Here is a 25,009-nt window from a genome sequence, read left to right as displayed (position 1 = left end):
GAAGCAGTAACCTCCCCTAGATTTGAGGGGGCAAGGGGACAGCACAGTGTTACCTGAGCCTGCCACAGGTATCTTCAGGGGACTCTGGGGACCATCCAGCAGAAACTGAGTTGAGAAGGGGGTAACTGTGGCCAGAGCAGCATCACTGAGCCTGGGGCTGAGGGAGGAGGAGCAAATGCCTTGACTCCTCCCTCGTCTTGTCCTCTGATCTCCCGTCAGTGCCTCCCTTTGATTGCAGGAGGTGCCAGCAACATGGTCCACGGGGTGGGTCCGCCTCTGGAGATGGGGAACGGAGAGAGGGACAGACGGGATAACCAGCACAGCCTTCTCCCAGGCGCTGCACGGATGCCATCACCTCCAGTAGTTCCACGACAGCCCGACGAGGTAGGCCTGTTCTTATTTTACAAAGGAGGAAGCCCAGGTACCTTGATCCAGTGACACCTCCAGAATTTCCCTCTGTTCCTCCCTCTGCCTGGCATGCCTTCCCTCCCTTCCTAGCCCACTGCTCCTGTGCTTCAAGTTCAGCTTGATTCAGGTCTCCTCACCACTGCGATCTAAGTGTCCTGAAGATACTTAGAGAAAGGGTTCTGACTTCTCAAGATGCTGTGCCCACATGTCCTCCAGCATTTCATTATGAAAATTTCAAAACTACAGGAAGGTTGGAAGTATTGTATGAAGAACAGCCCCATACTCCGGGGTCCACTTCTCAAAAACACTTTCACACTGTTGTCCATCGACTTCTCTAGACCTCCACTAACTTGTAATTCCTTAAAGGAAGGGCTACCAGTGATCAGTCTTTGCATCTCAGGGTCTGTGGTGGCCTGGCACACAGAATGCAGTCAGTAAATGTTTGATGACTTGATAATTCACAAGGCATTTGGTGTTTCCCAGGAGAGGGGAAGGAGAGTTTGATTTCTTGAGTGCCTGTGGGTGGTTTTCGTACATTGTGTGGGGCGTTGCGTTCATTATTTCACCAAAGCCTTGCAAGTCAGATGAGGCTGGGATTATGATCTCTCTTTTACAAGACCAAGAGAAGTTTCACAATTTACTCAAGGCTCACATTGTATCCCTAAGGGATCTGGGATTCAGATCGTCAAGCTGCCCTCAAACCCATGCTGGTGACCCAGTGCCTTCTCTGTAGACTGGAGGCTACTGGGTGCTGGGGACTGTGCTTTATGCATTTCTGAATGTCCCAGGATCTCGAAACTAGCAGGTACAGTAAATATTTTTGGCAAGAATGAATGAATGAGCCTTTAGTGAGTATTTCCATACTACTGGAATATGGCATTCACTGCTGGAAATTCATTCACTACGGGCATATGATACCCGAAGGGAGCTCGTACACCTCTGCACTAAGCAAAGGAGGGATCTGAGGCTGGAAGGGCAGTGACATCCAAGGTCGTGCAGGGAGCCAAGGGCAGACTCCGTGTGCTGACTTCCTGCCCAGCGCTCTTTCTTTTCCCTTCCTCCTCAGATCCATCCGAGCATCCGGATTGGTACCAGTCACTAACCCAGAGCCTGGAGACCCACACAAACCGCGTTTCCTAAGGCTGTGTGGGTGGGTGCCTGCCCAGGCACTAGCTCGTGGTGCCCGTCTTCCTTCTTCTTCACTGAGGGTGCCATGGGCTTCAGACGCTTGAAGTTGTGTGTGAAATTGTGTTTATATACTCTGCTCAGGAGAGCATCCAGTGTTTGCATCAGGCTCTCAAAACAAATAGAAAAACTGTGACCCCCCCCCAAAGCGGGTGAGGGCTCCTTTACGTGTTCTCTCCAGTGGTTCCCCAAATTCTTGATTGTGCAGACAGACAGAATTTCTTTTTTTTTTTTTTTTTGGTGGTACGCGGGCCTCTCACTGCTGTGGCCTCTCCCACTGCGGAGCACAGGCTCCGGACGCGTAGGCTCAGCGGCCGTGGCTCACGGGCCCAGCCGCTCCGCGGCATGTGGGATCCTCCCGGACCGGGGCACGAATCCGTGTCCCCTGCGTCGGCAGGTGGACTCCCAACCACTGCACCACCAGGGAAGCCCACAAGCAGAATTTTTAAAAGAATATTAGGATGCAGATTTTTGCGAAGTTGGCCCATTAAAAAGAAATGAACCCCGCTTACAATGCTATCGTATCATAAAAGGATATTTTTAACCCCTCCAAACAAGAAGGACAAATTCTCTGGGGGATAAAAGTGACAGGCTTTCCAGTTAGGTGAAATAGCTTTAACATGCTACACGGTCCTTATTTTGCTCACTTTGCTCTCGACTGAAAATGTTAGTGTGGACCAGCCCTTGGGAGCCTTGCTCTCCACGGAGAAGCTTCTGCTTAGAGCTGTGTCCTGTGTGAGAACTCTCTGTGGAGAGCTCTCTTGAAAGGTGCCCCCTGTGGAGGTGGCTGCGCGTGGGTTCTGTTGGATCCCTGGGTGCCATTTCCACCAGGGTGGCTGCCAGTAACTGGGCATGAACTTTGGTCACATGGGGAGGTTATACCATTGTCCATTGGCTTAAGTTTCCTCACGAGGGTTTTGGGCGAGAATCTGAAGAATCCAGGCTCTGAGTGGCCAAAGCAGCCTGCCGTCCCCAACTCCCATGGAAAGGAAGCACTGCGTGGTGGGCGTCTGTGGGAGCCCTGGGGGTGCAGGGCTGTGGGGACCATGAAGGCACTGGGTGGAGGGGAGCTGTGGCCGTGTGAGATGACCCCACTCCCTTTGGGTTGCCCGGATCCCTGCGTCCCTCTCTCCTGCCAATGCAGGAGACAGGCCCTTGTCCTTCCTGCCTTGGCTTCCCCCGTCAGGGCACTGGCTGGCATCCTCTCTGGCTAGACCCACCCTCTCCTTGCCTGAGGACAGGAGGATCGCAGCTCTGTAAAGAGGTTTGCCAGGGAAGGTTTGCTGAGGAGGGGCGTTGGCCCCAGCAGGGAGTGGGTCTCTGGGTGGGGAGGTGAGAGCAGCAGACCAGCACAGCAGGCTGTGGCTGGCGTGTCTTTGTGGTTCTGCACACAGTAACATCTCCTTGAGTGTTTCTTGAGTGACAAGTACTTCTGAGCATCTAACATGTGCCTGACAAATTGCTGCAACTCTCCCAGCCCCAGTTTCTACATCTCTAAAAGGAGCTGACAATGCTCTCCCGCCCCAGACCCCATCCTGCAGTGCAGGCAGGATTCCCCAGCTGTCTACGGGATCTGGGTCAAGACAGGCATCAACCCATTAAGTGGGGCCCCTTCCCGATGCCGTTACACCTGACGTGTTTGTAGGTGCTTCCGCATCCGGTCCTTTACCATAGAGGAGCCCACGTGTGATCTTAAACTCTGAGGTGTTAGTGTGTCCAGGCAATGTGAGGAACAGAGGACTCGGAGGGGAACCCATTTGCTCTAGGTCACGTAGCAAACAAGGGCATAGCCCACTGCACACATCTGGTCTGGGAGGGCTGTGGGAATGCTCTTCACTCCAGATGGTACCAATAAAGGCCCTTTTGCTCAGTTTGTTGATACAACAAAACAATAAACAAACAACTGCTTTTTGGAAACAGTTGGGGGACATAATTATGGAAGAATTGACCAGAACGTCTACATCACTGAACCTTTTCAAGGAAAGCCCTAGTATTATTTTCAGATACACTATAGATGAAAACCAGGAGTAAGGCACCTTCTGGGCCCAGTGGCGGCGCCTGCAGCACCTGCTTACATACCAGATCAGAAGCATGAGGGATTGCTCATGGTTTATAAGCTAATTTGCACGGTTTGCTTAATAAGCACATTTGCGTGGTCTTAATGGTTTCCAAAGGACTTGAAAGCAGTTTGGGTTCTTCACAAAGTTATAGAATCCCCTGCCATGTCATTTGCCCTGTGAACTGGTTCAGCAAGCCATACTTCTGTTTTGTTTTTGAAATGAGAAACAGATGTTTATGTTTAGGCTGCCGGCTCCAGCTTAAACACAGGCTTTCTGTCTCTCCTCTTCCCAGTTTGCTCTTTAAGGGGCAGGGAGGGGTTCTGGCCAGGCTGGAGTCCTGTCCCCGGGCCCCTCCCCTGAGCTGCCTCCAGCAACGGGCTGCTCCCCTAGCAGCCGGCCTCCTGAGAGAGGAGAGGGCCCTTGGGGACGGAAGGGAGCGGCTGCTAAGGAGTGGGTCCTTCGGGGCCAGTCTGCATGGCCTTGAGCCAGTGCCCCTCCTGTCCTGCCTGTGGGGTCCTTGCCTGGCAGCTGAGGGGGTTAGAGTGACAGAGAAGCGTGCTGCCTGACACCAGTAAATGTGTCAGGGATGCCCAGTAAATGTGTGCCCTCTACTTTCCCTTCAGGCTCCCTGGAATTCCCAGCCAGCCTTCCCCACCCTCTTCTGGTCCAGAGGGTGGGCATGGGAGCTGGGCTCAGTGAGTGTCCCAGGGAGGGGAACCAAGTGCACCCCTCATTCTAGCCCCTGGAGAACGATGTACAACCTGCAGGAGTCATTTCCCAATGTTGAGGAGGACAGAGCGGGACAGCCAGGGTGGGCTAGGAGCCTCCAGTGCAAGGTGGACCAGAGTGGAGGAGCGAGGAACCAGAGGGGAGGGAGCCCTAGTGAGAGCCCTGTGCCCTGGCCAGGACAGGAAGAGTGACTGAGGGCGCCTGGGCACCGCCCCAGTTCTGCAGTAGCTGAGGGGTGGATGCCCAGGGAAGACAGGTGGGGTGGGGTGTGGACTGGAGGCAGGAGCAGGACATACCCGGGGCCATTGGCAGCAGAACCCCTGGTTCGAATCTTACCTTTCCCAGCACTGAGTAACTGGGAGACTTTGGACTAGTCATCAAACCTTTCTTAGCCTCAGTTTCCTCACTTACAAAGTAGGGCTCTTAGGAAAAGTAAATGAAATCATGCATATTTACACAGGGCATGTCTCACAGTAGGCACTTAAGAAACGGGTGATAAAGGTAAAAACAAACTAGAAACCTTGAGATCTCATCCTCCTTTTGGCATCTATCATGAGTTTGTGCACCTGTGCCTGAGGGCAGGGCCACCTTGGTTGGCTCTGGTTGGAAGTCCCTTCCTCCCAAATAGTGGCTCCCCACACTGGGTCTCAAACTGTTTCAAGGTGAAAGGGGGAAGAGTTGGCCTTTCTGGGTGAGGGCAGGGCCGTGGGGGGCAGTGGGGAGGCAGGAGCTGAGGCCTTCCCTGCAGCCTAGCCTCGGCTCTTCTTCCCAGCTCCAGTGCTTGCTCTCCCACCGTCCCCAGTCTCCTTGTCTCCCCCTCACCCAACAAGCTCATCGTCCTGTGAGGCAGGGAGAAATGCATGCCAACATTCATTCATTCAACAGTGTTTCTGGAGCACCTGCTACGTGCCAGGTCTTGCTAGGGGCATGGAGGCCGTGATGATCAAGACAGAATGGGACAGTTCCAGGCAAGAGAATCCTGAGGCCTAGTGACGGTGCCCACCTATTTGGCTTTCTTCACTGCCCCCCACCCCACCCCAGGGCCACTGCTGTAGCGGGGAGCTCTAGGGGGAGGGCGGAGTGGTGGGCAGGGCTAGTTCCTTGGGGCCTAGAGGGCTTGGAGTCGCCATGGCCCTGTCATAAGTGTGAGGTTGGTCTCTCCAGTTCTGGAGAGCTGGGCTGCATCTTGTTTAAGTCCTGATTTGACAGGTAGGAAGATAGGCACAGGAAGGTCAAGGCAGAGGCTAGCCTAGAAGCCAGTGGCAGGCTGCAGGAAACAATTTAGTGGTTTCTCAAGAGGTTATACATAGAACTACCGTATGACCCAGAAATTCCACTCCTCGGTGTTTATCTAAAAGAAGTGCAAGCAGGGACTCAAGCAGAAACGTGTGCCCCAATGTTCATAGCAGCATTATTTACCATAGTCAAAAGGTAGAAACAATGCAAGTGTCCATCTATGGACGAATGGATAAACAAAGTGATATATCCATACAGTGGAATATTATTCAGCCATAGAATGAATAAAGTCCTGACACATCCGACAACATGAATGGACCGTGAAAACATTATGTGGAGTGAAAGAAGCGAGACACGTAGGACAAATACTGTTACGATTCCACTCTCCTACCTAGAGTAGGCAAATTCAGAGACAGAAAATAGAATAGAGGTTACCAGAGGCTGGGTGGGGGGTGTTTATTGTTAATGGGTACAGAGTTTTTGTTGGAGAAGATGAAAAAGATTCAGGTGTAGTTAGGGGTGATGCTTACACAACACTGTGAATGTATTTAATATTACTGAGCTGTATGCTTTCAAATGGTTAAAATGATAAATATTATGCTCTGTATGTTTTTATCAAATTAAAAAAAAGGCGAGTGGCAGATGACATGAGGAGATTGCTCTTCCTGAGAACACCCCCCTAAAGCGGGTCCTCTTCAGCCACTTGAGGGCTTTGTGTTGAGATGGCTGGGGAGACTATGCAGACAAGACACTAGGGGAGAAGGTGCAAAATACACTCTCGACGCCTCAGGGGTCACCCCGTGGGACGGCTGGAGAAACAAGCTCCTCGGCTTTTTGGGAGACCTCATTTCTAAAGCAGGGATGAGTACATCCCCCACATAGGGCTGCTGGGACGACGCACGTAAAGCCTTCCAAACACTGCAGTAAGCACTCAAGAAATGTTATTTCTTAGTATTTCACTTGTGATGTTAGTGAGAGAAAAGTAAGGGGAGTGAAGAGACAAAGGAGAGGCAGTGAGGTCTCTGAATTACTGCAACTTGGAAAAATGCCTTATGAAATGAAGTCTCATGAAGCCCCACATTCCCGAGAGACAGGGATCTGGTGGAGGTGGGAATGACGTCCTCACTGACTGCCTCCCAGTGGAGGCAGGACCTTGGGTGAAGGTCCCAGCCCTCCAGGCGATGACTCCTGTGAATAAAAAGGACAGGGAGATGGGGGGACCTTCAAGATGGCGGAGGAGTGAGGCATGGAGATCGCCTTCCTCCCCACAGATATATCAGAAATACGTCTACATGTGGAACAACAACTACAGAACACCTAGTGAACGCTGGCAGAAGACCTCAGACCTCCCAAAAGGCAAGAAACTCCCCACGTACCTGGGTAGGGCAAAAGAAAAAAGAAAAAACAGACAAAAGAATAGGGATGGGACCTGCACCAGTGGGAGGGAGCTGTGAAGGAGGAAAAGTTTCCACACACTAGGAAGGCCCTTCACTGACGGAGACGGGGTGGTGAGAGGGGACGCTTCGGAGCCGCGGAGGAGAGCACAGCAACAGTGGTGCAGAGGGCAGAGTGGAGAGCTTCCTGCACAGAGGATCGGTGCCGACCAGCACTCACCAGCCCGAGAGGCTTGTCTGCTCACCCGCCGGGGGGGGGGGGGGGGGAGGCGGGGCTGGGAGCTGAGGCTCGGGCTTCGGAGGTCAGATCCCAGGGAGGGGCCTGGGGTTGGCCACGTGAACACAGCCTGAAGGGGGCTAGTGCGCCCCAGCTAGCCGGGAGGGAGTCTGGGAAAAAGTCTGCACCTGCCTAAGAGGTGCACGAGGAGAGGTTTTAGGGTGCACGAGGAGAGGTGATTCCTTCCCTGTCTGCCCACAGAAGGCAGAGCACCGCCTAAAAGAGCTTCAGAGACAGGCGCGAGCCGCAGCTATCAGTGCAGACACAAGAGATGGGCATGAAACGCTAAGGCTGCTGCTTCAGCCAAGAAGCCTGTGTGTAAGCACAGGTCACTATCCACACCTTCCCTCCTGGGAGCCTGTGCAGCCCGCCACTGACAGGGTCCTGTGATCCAGGGACAACTTCCCCGGGAGAACACACGGCGTGCCTCAGGCTGTTGCAATGTCACACTGGCCTCTCGCACCACAGGCTGGCCCCGCATTCCGAACCCCTCCAGCCCCCTGGCCTGAGTGAGCCAGAGCCCCCTAATCAGCTGCTCCTTCAACCCCTCCTGTCTGAGCGAAGAACAGACACCGGAGGGCAACCTGCATGCAGAGGCGGGGCCAAATCCAAAGCTGGAACCTGGGAGCTGTGCAAACAAAGAAGAGAAAGGGAAACTTCTTCCAGCAGCCTCAGGAGCAGTGGATTAAATCTCCACAATCAACTTGATGTACCCTGCGTCTGTGGAATACCTGAACAGACAACAAATCATCCCAAAACTGAGGTGGTAGACTTTGGAAGCAACTGTAGACTTGGAGTTCGCTGTCTGCGACGGACTAGTTTCTGATTTTTTTGTGTGTGTGTGTGGTATGCAGGCCTCTCACTGTTGCAGCCTCTCCCGTTGCAGAGCACAGGCTCTGGCCGCGCAGGCTCAGCGGCCATGGCTCACGGGACCAGCCGCTCCGCGGCATGTGGGATCTTCCCGGACCAGGGCACGAACCCGTATCCCCTGCATCGGCAGGCAGACTCTCAACCACTGCACCACCAGGGAAACCCTAGTTTCTGATTTTTATGTTTATCGTAGTATAGTTTTTAGTGCTTGTTATCACTGGTGGATTTGTTTATTGGTTTGGTTGCTCTTTTTTTTTATTTTTAAATTTTTTTATTTTAATAATATATTTTAAATTTTTATTTTAATAACTTTATTTCATTTTATTTTATTTTTTCTTCCTTTTCTTCTGAACTGTGTGGCTGACAGGGTCTTGGTACTCCAGCCAGGTGTCAGGCCTGAGCCTCAGAGGTGGGAGAGCCCAGTTCAGGACACTGGTCCACCAGTGACCTCCCGGCCCCACGTAATATCAATCAACAAGAGCTGTCCCAGAGATCTCTGTCTCAACGCTAAGGCCCAGCTCCACTCAACAGCCAGAAAGCTCCAGAGCTGGACACCCCGTGCCAAACAACTAGCAAGACAGAAACACAACCCCACCCATTAGCAGACAGGCTGCCTAAAATCATACTAAGTTCACAGACACCCCGAAACACACCACTGGACGCATTCCTGCCTACCAGAAAGACAAGATCCAGCCTCATCCACCACAACACAAGCACCAGTCCCCTCCACCAGGAAGCCTACACAAGCCACTGAACCAATGTTACCCACTGGGGACAGACACCATAAACTATGGGAATTATGAACCTGCAGCCTGCGAAAAGGAGACCCCAAACACAGTAAGTTAAGCCAAATGAGAAGACAGAGAAATACGCAGCAGAAGAAGGAGCAAGGCAAACAAATGAAGAGGAAATAGGCAGTCTACTCGAAAAAGAATTCAGAGTAATGATAGAAAAGATGATCCAAATCTTGGAAATAGAATGGAGAAAATACAAGAAGCATTAAACAAGGACCTAGAAGAACTAAAGAGCAAACAAACAATGACAAACAACACAATAAATGAAATTAAAAATTCTCTAGAAAGAATCAATAGCAGAATAACTGAGGCAGAAGAACGGATAAGTGACCTGGAAGATAAAATAGTGGAAATAACTACTGCAGAGCAGAATAAAGAAAAAAGAATGAAAAGAATTGAGGACAGTCTCAGAGACCTCAGGGACAACATTAAACACACCAACATTCAATTATAGGGGTCTCAGAAGAAGAAGACAAAAAGAAAGGGACTGAGAAAATATTTGAAGAGATTATAGCTGAAAACTTCCCTAATATGGGAAAGGAAATAGTTAATCAAGTCCAGGAAGCACAGAGAGTCCCATACAGGATAAATCCAAGGAGAAACACGCCAAGACACATAGTAATCAAACTAACAAAAATTAAATACAAAGAAAAAGTATTAAAAGCAGCAAGGGAAAACAAACAAATAACATAGAAGGGAAACCCCATAAGGTTAACAGCTGATCTTTCAGCAGATACTCTGCAAGCCAGAAGGGAGAGTCATTTAAAGTGATGAAAGGGAAAAACCTACAATGAAGATTATGCTATCCAGCACGGATCTCATTCAGATTCGATGGAGAAATTAAAACCTTTACAGACAAGCAAAAGCTAAGAGAATTCAGCACCACCAAACCAGCTTTACAATAAATGCTAAAGGAACTTCTCTAGGCAGGAAACACAAGAGAAGGAAGAGACCTACAAAAACAAACCCAAAACAATTAAGAAAATGGTAATAGGAGCATACATATCAATAATTACCTTAAATGTAAATGGATTAAATACTCCAACCAAATGACACAGACTGGCTGAATGGATACAAAAACAAGATCCATATATATGCTGTCTACAAGAGACCCACTTCAGACCTAGGGACACACACAGACTAAAAGTGAGGGGATGGAAAAAGATATTCCATGCAAATGGAAATCAAAAGAAAGCTGGAGTAGCAATTCTCATATCAGACAAAATAGACTTTAAAATGAAGACTATTACAAGAGGCAAAGAAGGATACTACATACGGATCAAGGGATGAATCCAAGAACATATAACAATTGTAAATATTTACGCACCCAACATAGGAGCACCTCAATACATACGGCAAATGGTAACAGCCACAAAAGGGGAAATCGACAGTAACACAAGCATAGTAGGGGACTTTAACACCCCTCTTTCACCAATGCACAGATCATCAAGATGAAAATAAACAGGGAAACACAAGCATTAACTGACACATTAAACAAGATGGACTTAATTGATATTTATAGGACATTCCATCTGAAAACAACAGAATACAATTTCTTCTCAAGTGCTGATGGAACATTCTCCAGGATAGATCACATGTTGGGTCACAAATCAAGCCTTGGTAAATTTAAGGAAATGAAATCGTATCAAGTATCTTTTCCGACCACAATGCTATGAGACTAGATATCAATTACAGGAAAAAATCTGTAAAAAATACAAATACATGGAGGTTAAACAATACAATACTTAATAACCAAGAGACCACTGAAGAAATCAAAGAGGAAATCAAAAAATACCTAGAAACAAATGACAACGAAAATACGACAAACCAAAACCTACGGGATGCAGCAAAAGCAGTTCTAAGAAGGAAGTTTATAGCAATACAATCCTACCTCAAGAAACAAGAAAAAAATAAACAACCTAACCTTACACCTAAACCAATTAGAGAAAGAAGGACAAAAAAGCCCCAAAGTTAGCAGAAGGAAAGAAATCATAAAGATCAGATCAGAAATAAATAAAAAGAAATGAAGGAAACAATAGCAAAGATCAATAAAACTAAAAGCTGGTTCTTTGAGAAGATAAACAAAATTGATAAACATTTAGCGAGACTCGTCAAGAAAAAAATGGAGAAGACTCAAATCAACAGAATTAGAAATGAAAAAGGAGATGTAACAACTGACACTGCAGAAATACAGAGGATCATGAGAGATTACTACAAGCAAATATGTACCAATAAAATGGACCACCTGGAAGAAATGGACACATTCTCAGAGAAGCGTAACCTTCCGAGACTTAAGCAGGAAGAAATAGAAAATATAAGCAGACCAATCACAAGCATTGAAATTGAGACTGTTTTAAAAATCTTCCAAAAAACAAAAGCCCAGGACCAGATGGCTTCACAGGCAAATTCTATCAAACATTTAGAGAAGACCTAACACCTATCATTCTCAAACTCTTCCAAAATATAGCAGAGGGAGGACCACTCCCAAACTCATTCTACGAGGCCACCATCACCCTGATACCAAAACCAGACAAAGATGTCACAAAGAAAGAAAACTACAGGCCAATATCACTGATGAAAATACATGCAAAAATCCTCAACAAAATACTAGCAAACAGAATCCAACAGCACATTAAAAGGATCATACACCATGATCAAGTGGGGATTATCCCAGGAATGCAAAGATTCTTCAATATATACAAGTCAGTCAATGTGATACACCGTATTAATAAATTGAAGGGTAAAAACCATATGATCATCTCAATAGATGCAGAAAAAGCTTTCGACAAGATTCAACACCCACTTTTGACAAAAACCCTCCAGAAAGTAGGCATAGAGGGAACTTACCTCAACATAATAAAGGCCGTATATGACAAACCCACAACCAACATCGTTCTCAATGGTGAAAAACTGAAACCATTTCCACTAAGATCAGGCACAAGACAAGGTTACCCACTCTCACCGCTGTTATTCAACATAGTTTTGGAAGTTTTAGCCACAGCAATCAGAGAAGAAAAATAAATAAAAGGAATCCAAATCGGAAAAGAAGAAGTAAAGCTGTCACTGTTTGCAGATGACATGATACTATACATAGAGAATCCTAAAGAGGCTACCAGAAAACTACTAGAGCTAATCAATGAATCTGGTAAAGTAGCAGGATACAAAATTAATGCACAGAAATCTCTTGCATTCCTATACACTAATGATGAAAAATCTGAAAGAGAAATTAAGGAAACAGTCCCATATACCACTGCAAGAAAAAGAATAAAATACCTAGGAATAAACCTACCTAAGGAGACAAAAGGCCTATTTGCAGAAAAGTATAAGACACTGATGAAAGAAATTAAAGATGATACAAACAGATGGAGAAATATACCACATTCTTGGATTGGAAGAATCAACATTGTGAAAAGGAGTATAATACCCAAAGCAGTGTACAGATTCATGCAATCCCTATCAAACTACCAATGGCATTTTTCACAGAACTAGAACAAGAAATTTCACAATCTGTATGGAAACAGAAAAGACCCCGAATAGCCAAAGCAATCTAGAGAAAGAAAAACAGAACTGGAGGAATCAGGGTCCCTGACTTCAGACTAAAGTAATCTGTACTGTGCTAAAAAGCTACAGTAATCAAGGCAATATGGTACTGGCACAAAAACAGAAATATAGATCAGTGGAACAGGATAGAAACAGAACAGGATAGAAAGCCCAGAGATAAGCCCATGCACATATGGTCACCTTATAAAGGAGGTCACCTGTTAAAGGAGGCAAGAATATACAATGGAGAAAAGACAGCCTCTTCAATAAGTAGTGCTGGGAAAACTGGACAGCTACATGGAAAAGAATGAAGTTAGAACACTCCCTAACACCATACCCAAAAATAAGCTCAAAATGGATTAAAGACCTAAATGTAAGGCCAGACACTATAAAACTCTTAGAGGAAAACGTAGGCAGAACACTCTATGACATAAATCACAGCAAGAGCTTTTTTGACCCACCTCCTAGAGAAATGGAAATAGAAACAAAAGTAAACAAAGGGAACTTAATGAAACTTAAAAGCTTTTGCACAGCGAAGGAAACCGTAAATGAGACAAAAACACAGCCCTCAGAATGGGAGGAAATGTTTGCAAACGAAGCAACTGACAAAGGCTTAACGTATAAAATATACTAGTAGCTCATGCAGCTCAATATGAAACAAACAAACAACCCACTCCAAAAATGGGCAGAAGACGTAAATAGATATTTCTCCAAAGAAGATATACAGATTGCCAAGAAACACGTGAAAGGATGCTGAACATCACTGATCTTTAGAGAAATGCAAATGAAAACTACAATGAGGTATCACCTCACACCGGTCAGAATGGCCATCATCAAAAAATCTACAAACAATAAATGCTGGAGAGGGTGTGGAGAAAAGGGAACCCTCTTGCACTGTTGGTGGGAATGTAAATTGATACAGCCACTATGGAGAACAGTATGGAGGTTCCTTAAAAAACTAAAAATAGAACTACCATATGACCCAGCAATCCCAGTACTGGGCATATACCCAGAGAAAACCATAATTCAAAAAGAGTCATGTACCACAATGTTCATTGTGCCTCTATTTACAATAGCCAGGTCATGGAAGCAACCTAAATGCCCATAGGCAGACAAATGGATGAAGAAGATGTGGTACATATATACAATGGAATATTACTCAGCCATAAAAAGGAACGAAATTGGGTCATTTGTAGAGACATGGATGAATCTAGAGACTGTCATACAGAGTGAAGTAAGTCAGAAAGAGAAAAACAAGTATTGTATATTAACGCATATATGTGGAACCTAGAAAAATGGTACAGATGGACCTGTTTGCAGAGCAGAAATTGAGACACAGATGTAGAGAACAATGCCATGGACACCAAGAGGGGAAAGTGGTGGGGGGCGGGTGGTGGTGTGATGAACTGGGAGATTGGGATTGACATATACACACTAATATGTATAAAAGGGATAACTAATAAGAACCTGCTGTATAAAAAAATAAGTAAAATAAAATTCAAAACTTCGAAAAAAAGGTATGCATGTATGCAGTGGAGTATTACTCAGCCATAAAATGAAATGAAATTGAGTTATTTGTAGTGAGGTTGGTGGACCTAGAGTGTGTCATACAGAGTGAAGTATGTCAGAAAGAGAAAAACAAATACTGTACGCTAACACATATATATATGGAATCTAAAACAAAATAATAATGGTTCTGAAGAACCTAGGGGCAGGAGAGCAATAAAGATGCAGATGTAGAGAATGGACTTGAGGACATGTGGAGGGGCAAGGGGAAGCTGGGACGAGGTGAGAGAGTGGCATGGACATACATACACTACCAGGTGTAAAATAGATAGCTAGTGGAAGCAGCCGCATAGCACAGGGAGATGAGCTCGGTGCTTTGTGACCACCTAGAGGGGTGGGATAGGGAGGGTGGGAGGGAGATGCAAGAGGGAGGGGATATGGGGATATATATATACATATAGCTGATTCACTTTGTTATACAGAAGAAACTAACACATTATAAAGCAATTATACTCCAATAAAGATGTTTAAAAAAAAGGAGATGGAGACAAAGATGTTTTCCTTTCATGCTGGTTGATCTCATGGGGTGTTTGGGTTTCCCAGGGGAAAAGTCAGTGTCCTGCCAGCAGGTTGACGTCATGGCCCTTTTCAGAAGAAGCAGGGAACCAGCTGTTGTGGAGACTAACTGTGAGCCCAGATGTGCAGTTGAGCCCCAGAGTAAACAAATTGCCGTTATAGCCTGTAAAGCAATAGCAGCTGTTCTAGTTCTGGCCAGCCGGCGTTGCGTATCTGGCTTTTGGGAAGAGAAGGGCTCATGGAGCAGGACGTCTTCCAGCATTGGGAGGGTGGTGCTTCTGGGGTTTGCCCACCCAGCAGATTCGGGGTGACAGGGCTGTCGGATCCTTCGGCCGTGTCCATCCACTGAGTGTCAGGGACCAGCCGGCTTGAGGAATCAGGGCCCAGTCCCTCTCAGCTGAAAGAGCATGCAGACGTCATTGTTCTAGCTCCTCCTTTTACAGCCCGGGGTCTGCAGGGAGTTTTATGTGATTGTGATGTACTAAAGAGAACTGGTTGGGGTTTGAGCTCAGTCTTGGATCAAAGTCAAGGTTCATGTGGTAAGTCTCTGTGGCTAGTCTGGGGTGAGCGTGTGGCCATGGTCATTTCATCTGCTGCCTGGGTTGGCCGTCAGTCCTTAGCTGCTCTTGAGAGTCCTATCTGTGACGGAGGTTGGTCTCTTTCCGTGTGGCAGTAACCCTAACCACCCCATGAGAATCTCACCAGTGACCCTGGTCTTAGCTGTACCAGACCAACCTGCCACCCCATCACCCCCTCCCTAAAAGATAAAAGCCAGGCAGATGCCCAGTCTGCCCCTGCCTGGTGTTTGGCCGCCTGGGCTGTGGAAGTCTTGGCTGGAAAGGACCTTGTCTGGCAGGTGGTGGTGGTGGTGGGGGGAGCCCCATGAGCAGATTAGGGTGGTAGGCCTGGCCCTTTTGGGGTCACAACTTGCCTAGGCCAAGTGGATACCAGCTGTGCCCAGAGAAAGAGCTGCCCCAGCTGGAACTGATTCAGTTGGTGACTGAGCCCATTGTGAAACAAGAGGGCTTTCAGATTTACTCATTTATTTATTCATTTATTTAGCAAACAGATTTTTATTAATTAATTAATTAATTTATGGCTGTGTTGGGTCTTCGTTGCTGTGCGCGGGCTTTCTCTAGTTGCAGCGAGTGGGGGCTACTCTTCATTGTGGTGCACGGGCTTCTCATTGACGTGGCTTCTCTTGTTGCGGAGCATGGGCTCTAGGCTCTCAGGCTTCAGTAGTTGTGGCACATGGGCTCAGTAGTTGTGGCACACAGGCTTAGTTACTCCACGGCATGTGGGAATCTTCCCGGACCAGGGCTCAAACCCGTGTCCCCTGCATTGGCAGGCGGATTCTTAACCACTGTGCCACCAGGGAAGCCCTAGCAAACAGATTTTTTAAAAAAAATTATTTATTTATTTATTTTTGAATGTGTTGGGTCTTCGTTTCTGTGTGTGGGCTTTCTCTAGTTGCGGCGAGCGGGGCCCACTCTTCATCGTGGCGCGGGCCTCTTACTGTCACGGCCTCTACTGTTGCGGAGCACAAGCTCCAGGCGCGCAGGCTCAGTAGTTGCGGCTCACGGGTTGCTCCGCGGCATGTGGGATCTTCCCAGACCAGGGCTTGAACCCGTGTCCCCTGCATTGGCAGGCAGATTCTCAACCACTGCGGCACCAGGGAAGCCCATAGCAAACAGATTTTGATTGAGTTTCTGCTGTGGTCATAGCACAGGCTACAAACACATTTCAACAACTCTTATAAGAAATTATCTTTGGTTTCTGGTTTATAATTTTAGATGTATACACTTAAACTGAAATTATACTACATAAATTGGTCAAATAGATCTTCAAACTAAAGAACAACAGCAGAATAATTTGGAACTGTCGGGGAGAAAGAATCAGGCAGTTTGAAAACTAAGAGTTACAGACATTCCACTGGAACCCTGAAAACTGAACATGTTAATTTATCAATTATTTATTCATTTGATTGAACTGCTAAATTATATTAGACTATAATTTACATACTTAAAGTCTTCACAGTAAGAAATACTTGGGATTTAGAAATCCATTATTATGCATAAATGCATATTGAGAAGATTTCAATTATACTGAAACTGTTTGACCCTCAAGTCAAAGTGTTCTAATGGTATTTTGCAAATTGAATCCCCGTATAAAGCTCAGTAGTTTGTTGTTATCTGAGTTTGAATATACAGCTTTAGATACATCATATGTTCATTCTACTTTCCCATTGTATTTTTTTTTTTTTTTTGCGGTACGCGTGCCTCTCACTGCTGTGGCCTCTCCCGTTGCGGGGCACAGGCTCCGGAAGTGAAGGCCCAGCAGCCATGGCCCATGGGCCCAATCCTCCCAGACCAGGGCACGAACCCGCGTCCCCTGCATCGGCAGGCGGACTCTCAACCACTGCGCCACCAGGGAAGCCCAGTATTTTTTTTAAAAACATCTTTATTGGAGTATAATTGCTTTACAATGGTGTGTTAGTTTCTGCTTTATAGCAAAATGAATTAGCTATACATATACATACATCCCCATATCTCCTCCCTCCTGCGTCTCCCTCCCACCCTCCCTATCCCACCCCTCTAGGTGGTCACAAAGCACCTAGCTGATCTCCCTGTGCTATGCGGCTGCTTCCCACTAGCTATTTTACATTTGGTAGTGTATGTATGTCCATGGCACTCTCACACTTCGTCCCAGCTTACCCTTCCCCCTCCCCGTGTCCTCAAGTCCATTCTCTACATCTGCGTCTTTATTCCTGTCCTGCCCCTAGGTTCTTCATAACCATTTAAAAATTTTTTTTAGATTCCATATATAGGTGTTAGCATGCGGTATTTGTTTTTCTCTTTCTGATTTACTTCACTCTGTATGACACACTCTAGGTCTATCCACCTCACTACAAATAACTCAATTTCGTTTCTTTTTATGGCTGAGTAATATTCCATTGTATATATGTGCCACATCTTCTTTATCCATTCATCTGTCTGTGGACACCTAGGTTGCTTCCATGTCCTGGCTATTGTAAATAGAGCTGCAGTGAACATTGGGGTACATGACTCTTTTTGAATTATGGTTTTCTTAGGGTATATGCCCAGTAGTGGGATTGCTGGGTCGTATGGTAGTTCTATTTTTAGTTTTTTAAGGAACCTCCATACTGTTCTCCATAGTGGCTGTATCAATTTACATTCCCACCAACAGTGCAAGAGGGTTCCCTTTTCTCCACACCCTCTCCAGCATTTATTGTTTGTAGATTTTTTGATGATGGCCATTCTGACTGGTGTGAGGTGATATCTCATTGTAGTTTTGATTTGCATTTCTCTAATGATTAATGATGTTGAGCATCCTTTCATGTGTTTGTTGGCAATCTGTATATCTTCTTTGGAGAAATGTCTATTTAGGTCTTCTGCCCATTTTTGGATTGGGTTGTTTGTTTTTTTGATGTTGAGCTGCATGAGCTACTTGTATATTTTGGAGATTAATCCTTTGTCAGTTGCTCCATTTGAAAATACTTTCTCCTATTATGAGGGTTGTCTTTTCATCTCGTTTATGGTTTCCTTTGCTGTGCAAAAGCTTTTAAGTTTCATTAGGTCCCACTTGTTTATTTTTGTTTTTATTTCCATTTCTCTAAAGGTGGTCAAAAGAATCTTGCTGTGATTTATGTCATAGAGTGTTCTGCCTATGTTTTCCTCTAAGGGTTTTATAGTGTCTGGCCTTACATTTAGGTCTTTAATCCATTTTGAGTTTATTTTTGTGTATGGTGTTAGGGAGTGTTCTAATTTCATTCTTTTCCATGTAGCTGTCCAGTTTTCCCAGTACCACTTATTGAAGAGGCTGTCTTTTCTCCATTGTATATTCTTGCCTCCTTTATCAAAGATAAGGTGACCATATGTGCATGGGTTTATCTCTGGGCCATCTATCCTTCTCCATTGATCTATATTTCTGTTTTTGTACCAGTACCATACTGTCTTAATTACTGTAGATTTTTAGTATAGTCTGAAGTCCAGGAGCCTGATTTCTCCAGCTCCATCTTTCTTTCTCAAGATTGCTTTGGCTATTCGGGGTCTTTTCTGTTTCCATACAAATTGTGAAATTTTTTGTTCTAGTTCTGTGAAAAATGCCATTGGTACTTTGATAGGGACTTCATGAATCTGTAGATTGCTTTGGGTAGTATAGTCCTTTTCACAATATTGATTCTTCCAATCCAAGAACGTGGTATATTTCTCCATCTGTTTGTATCATCTTTAATTTCTTTCATCAGTGTCATACTTTTCTGCATATAGGCCTTCTGTCTCCTTAGGTAGGTTTATTCCTAGGTATTTTATTCTTTTTCTTGCAGTGGTATATGGGACTGTTTCCTTAATTTCTCTTTCAGATTTTTCATCATTAGTGTATAGGAATGCAAGAGATTTCTGTGCATTAATTTTGTATCCTGCTACTTTACCAGATTCATTGATTAGCTCTAGTAGTTTTCTGGTAGCCTCTTTAGGATTCTCTATGTATAGTATCATGTCATCTGCAAACAGTGACAGCTTTACTTCTTCTTTTCCGATTTGGATTCCTTTTATTTATTTTTCTTCTCTGATTGCTGTGGCTAAAATTTCCAAAACTATGTTGAATAACAGCGGTGAGAGTGGGTAACCTTGTCTTGTGCCTGATCTTAGTGGAAATGGTTTCAGTTTTTCACCATTGAGAACGATGTTGGTTGTGGGTTTGTCATATACGGCCTTTATTATGTTGAGGTAAGTTCCCTCTATGCCTACTTTCTGGAGGGTTTTTGTCAAAAGTGGGTGTTGAATCTTGTCGAAAGCTTTTTCTGCATCTATTGAGATGATCATATGGTTTTTACCCTTCAATTTATTAATACGGTGTATCACATTGACTGACTTGTATATATTGAAGAATCTTTGCATTCCTGGGATAAACCCCACTTGATCATGGTGTATGATCCTTTTAATGTGCTGTTGGATTCTGTTTGCTAGTATTTTGTTGAGGATTTTTGCATGTATTTTCATCAGTGATATTGGCCTGTAGTTTTCTTTCTTTGTGACATCTTTGTCTGGTTTTGGTATCAGGGTGATGGTGGCCTCGTAGAATGAGTTTGGGAGTGGTCCTCCCTCTGCTATATTTTGGAAGGTTTGAGAATGATAGGTGTTAGGTCTTCTCTAAATTTTTGATAGAATTTGCTTGTGAAGCCATCTGGTCCTGGGGTTTTGTCTGTTGGGAGATTTTTAATCACAGTCTCAATTTCAGTGCTTGTAATTGGTCTGTTTATATTTTCTATTTCTTCCTGCTTCAGTCTCAGAAGGTTGTGCTTCTCTGAGAATGTGTCCATTTCTTCCAGGTGGTCCATTTTATTGGCATATAGTTGCTTGTAGTAATCTCTCATGATCCTTTGTATTTCTGCAGTGTGAGTTGTTACTTCTCTTTTATATTTCTAATTCTGTTGATTTGAGTCTTCTCCATTTTTTTCTTGATGAGTCTCGCTAATGGCTTATCAATTTTTATGTCTTCTCAAAGAACCAGCTTTTAGTTTTATTGATCTTTGCTACTGTTTCCTTCATTTCTTTTTATTTATTTCTGATCTGATCTTTATGATTTCTTTCCTTCTGCTAACTTTGGAGCTTTTTTGTCCTTCTTTCTCTAATTGGTTTAGGTGTAAGGTTAGGTTGTTATTTGAGATTTTTCTTGTTTCTTGAGGTAGGATTGTATTACTATAAACTTCCTTCTTAGAACTGCTTTTGCTGCATCCCATAGGTTTTGGTTCATCATGTTTTCGTTGTCATTTGTTTCTAGGTATTTTTTGATTTCCTCTTTGATTTCTTCAGTGGTCTCTTGGTTATTAAGTATTGTATTGTTTAACCTCCATGTATTTGTATTTTTTACAGATTTTTTCCTGTAATTGATATCTAGTCTCATAGCATTGTGGTCGGAAAAGATACTTGATACGATTTCATTTCCTTAAATTTACCAAGGCTTGATTTGTGACCCAACATGTGATCTATCCTGGAGAATGTTCCATGAGCACTTGAGAAGAAAGTGTATTCTGTTGTTTTCAGATGGAATGTCCTATAATTATCATTTAAGTACATCTTGTTTAATGTGTCAGTTAATGCTTGTGTTTCCTTATTTATTTTCATCTTGATGATCTGTGCATTGGTGAAAGTGGAGTGTTAAAGTCCCCTACTATGCTTGTGTTACTGTCAATTTCCCCTTTTGTGGCTGTTACCATTTGCCGTATGTATTGAGGTGCTCCTATGTTGGGTGCGTAAATATTTACAATTGTTATATGTTCTTGGATTCATCCCTTGATCCGTATGTAGTATCCTTCTTTGCCTCTTGTAATAGTCTTCATTTTAAAGTCTATTTTGTCTGATAGGAGAATTGCTACTCCAGCTTTCTTTTGATTTCCATTTGCATGGAATATCTTTTTCCATCCCCTCACTTTTAGTCTGTGTGTGTCCCTAGGTCTGAAGTGGGTCTCTTGTAGACAGCATATATATGGATCTTGTTTTTGTATCCATTCAGCCAGTCTGTGTCATTTGGTTGGAGTATTTACTCCATTTACATTTAAGGTAATTATTGATATGCATGCTCCTATTACCATTTTCTTAATTGTTTTGGGTTTGTTTTTGTAGGTCTCTTCCTTCTCTTGTGTTTCCTGCCTAGAGAAGTCCCTTTAGCATTTATTGTAAAGCTGGTTTGGTGGTGCTGAATTCTCTTAGCTTTTGCTTGTCTGTAAAGGTTTTAATTTCTCCATCGAATCTGAATGAGATCCGTGCTGGATAGCATAATCTTCATTGTAGGTTTTTCCCTTTCATCACTTTAAATATGTCCTGCCTCTCCCTTCTGGCTTGCAGAGTATCTGCTGAAAGATCAGCTGTTAACCTTATGGGGTTTCCCTTCTATGTTATTTGTTTGTTTTCCCTTGCTGCTTTTAATACTTTTTCTTTGTATTTAATTTTTGTTAGTTTGATTACTATGTGTCTTGGCGTGTTTCTCCTTGGATTTATCCTGTATGGGACTCTCTGTGCTTCCTGGACTTGATTAACTATTTCCTTTCCCATATTAGGGAAGTTTTCAGCTGTAATCTCTTCAAATATTTTCTCAGTCCCTTTCTTTTTGTCTTCTTCTTCTGGGACCCCTATAATTGAATGTTGGTGTGTTTAATGTTGTCCCTGAGGTCTCTGAGACTGTCCTCAATTCTTTTCATTCTTTTTTCTTTATTCTGCTCTGCAGTAGTTATTTCCACTATTTTATCTTCCAGGTCACTTATCCGTTCTTCTGCCTCAGTTATTCTGCTATTGATTCTTTCTAGAGAATTTTTAATTTCATTTATTGTGTTGTTTGTCATTGTTTATTTGCTCTTTAGTTCTTCTAGGTCCTTGTTTAATGCTTCTTGTATTTTCTCCATTCTATTTCCAAGATTTGGATCATCTTTTCTATCATTACTCTGAATTCTTTTTCGAGTAGACTGCCTATTTCCTCTTCATTTGTTTGGTCTGGTGGGTTTTTGCCTTGCTCCTTCATCTGCTGTGTGTTTCTCTGTCTTCTGATTTTGCTTAGCTTACTGTGTTTGGGGTCTCCTTTTCGCAGGCTGCAGGTTCGTAGTTCCCGTTGTTTTTGGTGTCTGTCCCCAGTGGCTAAGGTTGGTTCAGTGGGTGGTGTAGGCTTCCTGGTGGAGGGGACTAGTGCCTGTGTTCTGGAGGATGAGGCTGGATCTTGTCTTTCTGGTGGCAGGTTCATGTCTGGTGGTGTGTTTTGGGGTGTCTGTGACCTTATTATGATTTTAGGCAGCCTCTCTGCTAATGGGTGAGGTTGTGTCCCTGTCTTGCTAGTTGTGTGGCATAGGATGTCCAGCACTGGAATTTGCTGGTTGTTGAGTGGAGCTGGGTGTTTGCGTTGAGATGGAGATCTCTGGCAGAGCTCTCGCTGTTTAATATTACATGGTGCTGGGAGGTCTCTGATGGACCAGTGTTCTGAACTCGGCTCTCCCACCTCAGAGGCACAGGCCTGACACCCGGCTGGAGCACCAAGACTGTGTCAGCCACACGGCTCAGAAGAAAAGGGAGAAATATGATAAATAAACAAATAAAATAAAATAAAGTTATTAAAATAAAAAATAAAAAACAATTATTAAAAAAATGAAAAAGTAATAAAAAAAAAGAAAAATGAAGGGAGCATCCAAACCAAAAACCAAATCCACCAATGATAACAAGCACTAAAAACTATACTAAAAAAACCCAAAAAGCAAAACATCAACAAAAAGAAAACGGACGGACAGAACCCTAGGACAAATGGCCAAAGGAAAGCTATACAGATAAAATCACATAAAGAAGCGTACACATACACACTCACAAAAAGAGAAAAAGGGGCTTCCCTGGTGGCGCAGTGGTTGAGAGTCCGCCTGCCGATGCAGGGGACACGGGCTCGTGCCCCTGTCCGGGAGGATCCCACATGCCGTGGAGCAGCTGGGCCCGTGGGCCATGGCCGCTGAGCCTGCGCGTCCAGAGCCTGTGCTGCACAACGGAGAGGCCACAACAGTGAGAGGTCCGCGTACCGCAAAAAAAATAAATAAATAAAAATAAATAAAAAAAGAGAAAAAGGAAAAAATATTTATATATCGTTGCTCCCAAAATCCACCTCCTCAATTTTGGGATGATTTGTTGTCTATTCAGGTATTCCACAGATGCAGCGTTCATAAAGTTGATTGTGGAGATTCAATCCGCTGCTCCCAAGGCTGCTGGGAGCAATTCCCCTTTCTCTTCTTTGTTTGCACAGCTCCTGGAGTTCAGCTTTGGATGTGACCCTGCCTCTGCGTGTAAGTCGCCTGAGGGCGTCTGTTCCCGCCCAGACAGGGCGGGGTTAAAGGAGCAGGTGATTCGGGGGCTCTGGCTCACTCAGGCGGGGGGGAGGGAGGGGTGCGGAGTGCGGGCCGAGCCTGCGGTGGCAGAGGCCAGCGTGACGTTGCACCAGCCTGAGGTGTGCCGTGTGTTCTCCCGTGGAAGTTGTCCCTGGATCACTGGACCCTGGCAGTGGCCGGCTGCACAGGCTCCTGGGAGGAGAGGTGTGGATCGTGACCTGTAATTGCACACAGGCTTCTTGGTGGCAGCAGCAGCAGCCTTAGCGTCTCCTGCCCGTCTCTGGGGTCCGCGCTGATAGCCGCGGCTCGCGCCCGTCTCTGAAGCTCCATTAGGTGGTGCTTTGAATCCCTTCTCCTCGTGCAACCCGGAATAATGGTCTCTTGCCTCTTACGCAGGTGCAGACTTTTTCCCGGACTCCCTCCTGGCTAGGTGGGGCGCACGAGCCCCCTTCAGGCTGTGTTCACGCAGCCAACGCCAGTCCTCGCCCTGGGATCCGACCTCCGAAGCCCGAGCCTCAGCTCTCAGCCCCGCCCGCCCCGGCGGGTGAGCAGACAAGCCTCTCGGGCTGGTGAGTGCCGGTCGGCACCGATCCTCTGTGCGGGAATCTCTCCGCTTTGCCCTCTGCACCCCTGTGGCTGCGCTCTCCTCCGTGGCTCCGAAACTTAACCCGCCACCCGCCACCCGCAGTCTCCACCCGCGAAGGGGGTTCCTCGTATGTGGAAACCTTTCCTCCTTCACGGCTCCCTTCCAGAGGTGCATGTCCTGTCCCTATTCTTTGTTCTCTTTTTTCTTTTGCCCTACCCAGGTACGTGGGGAGTTTCTTGCCTTTTGGGAGGTCTGAGGTTTTCTGCCAGCGTTCAGTACGTGTTCTGTAGTTGTTCCACATGTACATGTATTTCTGATGTACTTGTGGGGAGGAAGGCGATCTCCATGTCTCACTCCTCCACCATCTTGAAGGTCTCCGTCCCATGAGAGATTCTTGCTTCTACTGTCAGTAACAGAGAGGAGGGTGGCTGACCCAGTCCCATGTCCATCTTGACCCAGGCAATGTGTGGCCCTTCTGTGGCTCCTTCACACAAAGAGGAGTGAGGGATAGCCGTTGCCGGGGCTGGAATCAGCTTGGTGGTGCTTCAGTCCAACCAAGTCAGAGACGGGACCAGAGATCTAGACACAGAATCCCCGATCCACGACCAGGGCTGGACGTTATAAAGAGGTCGGTTTCTGTGTCACATGATGGTTCATGGTTAGAACCTTCTTCCTTCTGTGTAGAACAGCTACCTGTGGAGGTAATGAGTTCTCTGTCTCTGGGAGAGTTCAAGCAGAGGTTGGAAGATTCTTTGGTAGGTTTTATTCATTCATTCATTTATCCATCTAATCACCCATCCAATATTTTTCAAGGATCAAACTTATGTTAGGTGCTGGACTAGTTGATTCAACTGTGAATAAGATAGAAATGGCCCTTGGCCTCACAGCACTGTGATGGGGAAATAATGAGGACTATGGGAGCAGGGTACGGGGGGCCATGACCTAGACCTGCAAGCCAGGGAAGACTTCCCAGAGGAAG

General features: G+C 45.5%; 1 protein-coding gene across 4 annotated transcripts in view; it reads left to right on the top strand.

Moving 5' to 3' along the window:
- The window catches only part of PALD1 (phosphatase domain containing paladin 1), a 140,712-nt gene that overhangs the window by 89,776 nt on the left and 25,927 nt on the right, over positions 1-25,009 (top strand). For 2 of the 4 annotated variants that reach the window (XM_067710675.1, XM_067710672.1), the window contains one exon: positions 239-384. In XM_067710675.1, coding sequence (XP_067566776.1) covers positions 239-364 — 126 coding nt within the window. In that variant the 3' untranslated portion in view covers positions 365-384. Of the gene's footprint in view, positions 1-238; positions 385-1,474; positions 3,511-8,526; positions 9,192-25,009 lie in introns of those variants that run through there. The other 2 variants (XM_067710674.1, XM_067710673.1) reach the window with 2 other exon arrangements.

This window comes from Pseudorca crassidens, chromosome 16 (genome assembly GCF_039906515.1).
Source record: "Pseudorca crassidens isolate mPseCra1 chromosome 16, mPseCra1.hap1, whole genome shotgun sequence".
Classification (NCBI taxonomy): domain Eukaryota; kingdom Metazoa; phylum Chordata; class Mammalia; order Artiodactyla; family Delphinidae; genus Pseudorca; species Pseudorca crassidens.
The sequence above is the reverse complement of the archived record's forward strand: the minus strand, read 5'-3'. Positions and strand labels throughout refer to the sequence as shown.